General features: G+C 38.7%; 1 protein-coding gene across 2 annotated transcripts in view; it reads left to right on the top strand.

Annotated features, from left to right (window-relative positions):
• The window catches only part of MYPN (myopalladin), a 70,263-nt gene that overhangs the window by 24,629 nt on the left and 39,634 nt on the right, over positions 1–6,000 (top strand). For both annotated transcript variants that reach the window (XM_077778619.1, XM_077778620.1), the window contains exons 4-5: positions 641–755; positions 1,925–1,996. In XM_077778619.1, coding sequence (XP_077634745.1) covers positions 641–755; positions 1,925–1,996 — 187 coding nt within the window. The remainder of the gene's footprint in view (positions 1–640; positions 756–1,924; positions 1,997–6,000) is intronic.

Here is a 6,000-nt window from a genome sequence, read left to right as displayed (position 1 = left end):
TTTTGCTTCCTGACATGCTTGGGTACTGATATCTTTAGTAAGAGTGGGATCCCTTTAACCAGAGGGGTTACCCTCCTCTCTCGACTCTGGTTCTCCCTCTTGTCAGGTTCTCTGGCAATATCCTCAAACTTCTCTCTTCTCCACAGCAAAACTAAAATAATCTCCCCTCCACAGTCTTCTCATGAATACCTCTTGCCCTTCAAATAAGCTCTTTAATTTAATTTGTGTAAACTTGAAGAGCTTGTTGACTCAGGCTATTTCTGCTTTCTGCCATGTGAAAATCCCAGAAGCAAAGGTTTATAAAGCCTGGCCTCTTACCCAGAATGGAAGGGGGAAGGAAAACAGAACAACAACAAAAATCTCCAAAAAGTTATCTTCTGTGCATGCTCTGTCTTGGTACTTGCCTTGAATCTCAGTTAGTTATGAATATGCTTGAGTCCCCAGATGAGAATAACTAACTCAAGGACAGGAGTGCATTTTATCATCTTTCTGCTTGCATTGCCTATCAAATTATGTAGAAAAGAAGTGTGCTTGTGGCATACTGTTGAACAAAGATTTTTATTATATCTAACTGTAAGAAGTGATGACATTACTAGCTTTTCAGGTCTGTTTTAAAATCTATATTTTAATCATTTCTCAGAATCCAGAAGCCAAAAGAGGTGTCATCCACTCCCACTACTTCTGCAACCATTCCTTCAGTGGTACCCCAAGCCCAGCATGTGGCAGCCCAGCCCAGTGTGTCAACCATCCAACAGGTATAAGAGTCTAAGTCTAAGTCTAAGAAACGCAGGTATAAGAGTCTAAGTCTAAGTCTAGGTCTAAGAAATGCAAGCACCATGGACTTACGGACAGGCACTGTGACCATGCCTATCTTGTAAGGCATGATTGTGTTCTCCTCTGTTGCAACTTCATAGTGACTTTGGGCAACATGCTTCCATGGTCATGATAATTGCTTTGTACTTCTGATATAGGATATCAGCACTTCATATTGTTTTGGGAACATATTCTCTAGCTTCAAAGGCAAATCTTACAGGAAAAAAAAAACTCTTTATAAATTAGTCTGATATTCCAGTTTAATGAGGGGGATTGATTACATATACAAAGAACTGCCAGCTCTCACAGTGGCCAAGGCAGGACACTCTATATCATGAAACAAAGTTTCATGGAGCTGCAAATAATTCTACTTTCTAAGATAAAGCAACCATGAAATGATTTTTTAGAAAGCATTAAATGCTCTCATCTTTCAAGTTGATGATGATGATGATGATGATGATGGTGCTTGCTTATTGTAAAAACATTCAAAAGATATGTAAATATATTCAGTAAAAGCTTAATCAAAGTGCTACTCCATGCCCCCACTCCTCAGAGGCAAACTCTGTTAAACTCTATTAAAAGTTTCTAGCAGATAGTTCTAGACATTTTCTATCCATGTATATGAATATATAAACATAATTTAAAAATATGAAATCATACTAATCTAAACATATTTGTAATATGTTTTTGATATATTTATTTATGTATAAGTAAACATATTGATCTACATCTTTGAGAAAATTAAACAGTTTCTTATTAAAGCTATTTAGTAATGCAGAGGGGTCACATTTTAGTTCTAATCCACTAGTTTTCAAGCTGTGATCTGGGGAGATTCAGGTTTTATGGGAACTTTCTCAGGAGTTCAAGGATGATTACATTGCTCTATATGTTGAGGAGGTAGGGATGGGCAGCACATATTTACAACCATCATGACCTAGAAAGAATACAATCAATTCAGTATATAATTTAAATTCTGTGATTCATAGATTTAGAAAAAGTCAGTCTTTTGGTTTTACACTAATTCTATACACCAAATTCTATAGATTTGTTCTATCATTATCTAGGTTGTAATCATAGTGACAATGAATCTTTTGTTGGTTCCTTCTAATAGTGTCAGAGCCCCACCAACTATCTGCAAGGATTGGATGGAAAACCTATCATTGCAGCTCCTGTGTTTACAAAGGTAATCAAAATATTGCTTCTTTCTGTCATGACTTTAAACATACTCCAGTACCCACACAAAATTGTAGGATCCAAGATTTACTGATATAGTTCAAGATTTTGGTCTTTTATGAGTACAGTATAGGATTTGAGGTTTTTGGTAGTTGTTACTATGTCATTTGAAGTCCTAGATATTTAATAACAGTTTGCATAATAAGAAGAATGTCTTCCCCATGCACCACATTGATCTCTATGGCCATCTTATTGCTGTTAAAGGCAGCAGACACAATAGGGATCAGCTGATAAGTTTCTAGCCACTTACTACTCCAAAGGTTTTTCTGGACTTTCAGAAGAATCAAGTTGCAGGTACATGCCTTTTGTGTTCAAGGAGATGGACATAAACAGGCTTAGGAAGCTTAACATAAAGAATCACACCAGGACAAAGAGTTTTCTTTTTCTATTCCATTGTATCAACTATTGAGGTGGCATCAAATTCTCGTTCTTATATTTAGTCTTTGTATTTAGAACTGGAAAATTTACTCAAGCACCTTCATATACAAATGAAACACAAGGAAAGGCCAGAGACATCCACTAGTTTATCCATGGTCACAAAACTAGTGAGTGGCAGAATCCAGACTAGAAACAAGTTCTCCTAATTCTCAGTATATTATTCCTTCCTTTATGTAATATAGACTTTATTGCCAAGACAGTAAATTTAAAGGTGAAAATTGAATCACATTTGATTTTTTTTTCATATTATGAAGACCACATGGATGGAATCTATGCCTGGATTTATAGTTTATTGTTTGTATGAGTGCCAAACTTAGGCCCAAAGAGATTTTGTCATCTTAGAGATATGCTTTAGTTTGGAACAATTAGGGTTCTTTGATCTGGAAAGGACATTTGCAATGTTTGTAGACATTGTTGGTTGCCACTGGGAGATTGTGCTGTTGGCATCCAGAGATGCTCCTGAACATCTTACAATGCATAGAATGACAGCCCCCTGTGGGGTGTCCTGATCAGGTGGGGGTGCCTGCTGGATGGTGAAAGAACTCACCCAAGGCAGAACAAAGAAGATAGAAGTATATTGAAAACACTGCAAGGGAGTTGCAGGCCAAACAGCAAAGGAAGACTGTCTGCCATGAGGCCAGGGTGAGGGGCTATAGCTATAGGGCAGGGTAAGGATCTAGGGGACATATGAAATTTTCCCTTTTTTGATAATTCTTAGGAACTGTACCTAGTTAGTAAGTAGCCAATTGGTCATTTAGGGACTATGGCTTAATGAGTCTGTTTGCATTAAGCTTGGTAGCTGCTGTGGGCCTTTATGCTCATGTTTCCATTGCTTAAGCTCATTGCCTAAAAGCATTCTCTACACCCATAGCAAAGAATTATCCAGCCCAAATTATCAGTAGTCCTGACTGAGAAATCACGGTTGAGTGCAAAATAGCAAAAATGGCATATTTTCCAATGAGTATTGATCCTAAAGGAAGAGCTAAATGTGCAACTTCTACAGAAACATCAGTTTTAGAAGAGTTCCATCCTATTAACTCATCCAAGATGGCTTCCCAAAATCAAACAGAGTCAAGAGTGAGACATGTTTATCCATTTCCATATCAGTTGAGCAGACTTTCTTATGTGAAGCAAGATCTCTTTCAGTTTTTCAGGTTCTTTTCTTATAATCTGCTTTTGGAATTTCAGCCTTGCTATATTCAAAGACCTGAGGTAGGAAAGCAACATGTTTGTGACTTGGAGAATACAACACTGATGAAGAATTATAAGTGGACCTTGTGTGTGTGTGTGTGTGTGTGTAATACAGCCAATAGAGCTACCTCTAATTGTCTCTTACTTCACTACCAACTCACCCAGACTTAAAACAGCTTAAGTGGCCCCAGAATCAGGACATTTTAATATTTTATGCCCTGTTGTGACATCCTAGAGACAGTGCTGACTCTTCAAAGGCAACTACCCACAGAACAATTTATACCCAGTCTCAGCTGAAGTTTCCTCCTTTCTCTTCTCACCACCACCTGCCCAGCCAGACGCCAGACAGGTGTCCTGGTCTCCTTCCACTCACTTTCAAACCTTCCCAGGTGCTCTGTCTTCCCTTCATCTGATCACCTGGTGCATACCTCTGGTACAACATTTAGCACAATAATAAAACTGTTTGCCTTTCTGTCTCTCCCAAGCACCTTGAAGGCTATCTGTAATATCTAGATAGGAGTCCATAAAGGAAATAATAGGTCCAAAGCTATTTTTATTTTTGTTATAGCAAGTCCAATGAGACTTTAACACTTAATTCTTTATATTTAATTTTCATGGACTGGTTAAAGCCAGCATGTTTAACTGCTTTTGTGCTTATGATACCTCTTTCCAGTTAGATTCTCTAATTGGCAGATTCATATTTCCCTTTGACAAATAAAAAGGGGAAAATGAATTAATCATTAGTTACATCCTGATGAACCCATTATAACTTAAAAATATCAGAGTTCAAAAATGCATTTAATATACCTAACCTACCAAACACCGTAGCTTAGCCTAGCTTACATTAAATGTGCTCAGAACACATACATTAGCCTACGGTCAGGCAAAATCATCTAATGATCTAATATTATAAAAGAAGCCTCTTTTATAATAAAGTGTTGAATACCTCACATAATTTGAATACTGTACTGAAAGTTAAAACCAGAAAGGTTGTATATGGGTACAGAATGGTGTTGTGGGTCATTTGTCCTCACAACTACATGGCTGACTGGAAGCTGAGGCTCAGTGACCCTGTCCAGAATCAGAAGAGAGGACCATACCACATGTTGCTAGGCCAAGAAAAGACCAAAACTCAAAATTTGAAGTATGGTTTCTACTGAATGTGTATCACTTTCGCACCATCATGAAGTTGAAAAAGTCAAAGCATCATAAGTCAGGGACCATTTGTGTATGCTGTTAGATAAACCTCCAAAAACATTAGGTCCATGGTGGGAAACCCATCCTTAGTACAAAGACCCCAGATTCTGAACAGGCTTTCTCAGCCCTCAGGATGTGTGCTCTTGCCTCCATAAATGGGATCAAGATTGTTCATACGTAGGGCACAAAGATAGGCTGTGGCTCAGATTCCCGAAAGACTTATCAGCAACTGTGTGCTTGCGTTAGTTTCCACCAGCGAGGGCAGAATTGAGGTCATAGTCATTGCCAGTGTCAGAAAATTTCTGAGTCAGAGCCACTGATGATGGTAATCACATGGCATGCGTCATGATAACTGATCATATGCATATATTTGTTTGGTTATTCCTGCTTTATTTACTTCTTTGGGGACTTCTGGCTTTCCGATCCCTAGAATTCATTTTTTATACCACCCAACAAAGCATTTCTTTGCCAGGAACGGCAAAAAGCCATTAAAAAGCAGAAATTAGAGAGCAGAGTTTTATTTAACTCTTTGTGTCTCCTTTGGTGATAGGGACGTACTGGTATTTCTGATGTAGGATACCAACTCTTCATATTCTAAAGAAGGTTAAAATGAAAAGGAGGGTTCCCCAGCAAAACATTGGTAGAGAAGACTGGGGTCCCCTATGCTAGTTCACTGTTCTACTCATAGGAGATACCTATACTTTAAAATATTTTATGGAGATAGACTATCCTCCATCTTTTATACAGTATCAAAACCACTTCACTCCATATATGGGGGAGACAACCGGTCACACTTCTTGAGTGTGAAGGGAGGTAGATGATCAAATTAGAATCTTACTGCTGTCGTTGCTCGCTCTCCAACAGCAGCTGCCCTGGCAGACTTTCAAGGCTGCAGCAGCCCTGGCTCCAGCTGCTTCAGCAGTAATTTGAAGAGTGCAAGGGGGCAGGGGAAGTGAGAATTTGAAGAAGAGCACTTCATTATATAATAGGAGAAGCAGGAAAACCCTGAAATAACTGGGCCAGTGGCTGGATCCAGATCTCTAAAGATTACATGGACCACCCCATTCCCCAGCCTAATAATTCCAGGAACTTTTCTGACTCAGCTGTTGCTCTGTGTACCTGTGCCAC

This window comes from Crocuta crocuta, unplaced genomic scaffold, assembly GCF_008692635.1.
Source record: "Crocuta crocuta isolate KB4526 unplaced genomic scaffold, BGI_CrCroc_1.0 scaffold167, whole genome shotgun sequence".
NCBI lineage: Eukaryota > Metazoa > Chordata > Mammalia > Carnivora > Hyaenidae > Crocuta > Crocuta crocuta.
This window is presented reverse-complemented; position numbering and strand designations above follow the sequence as displayed.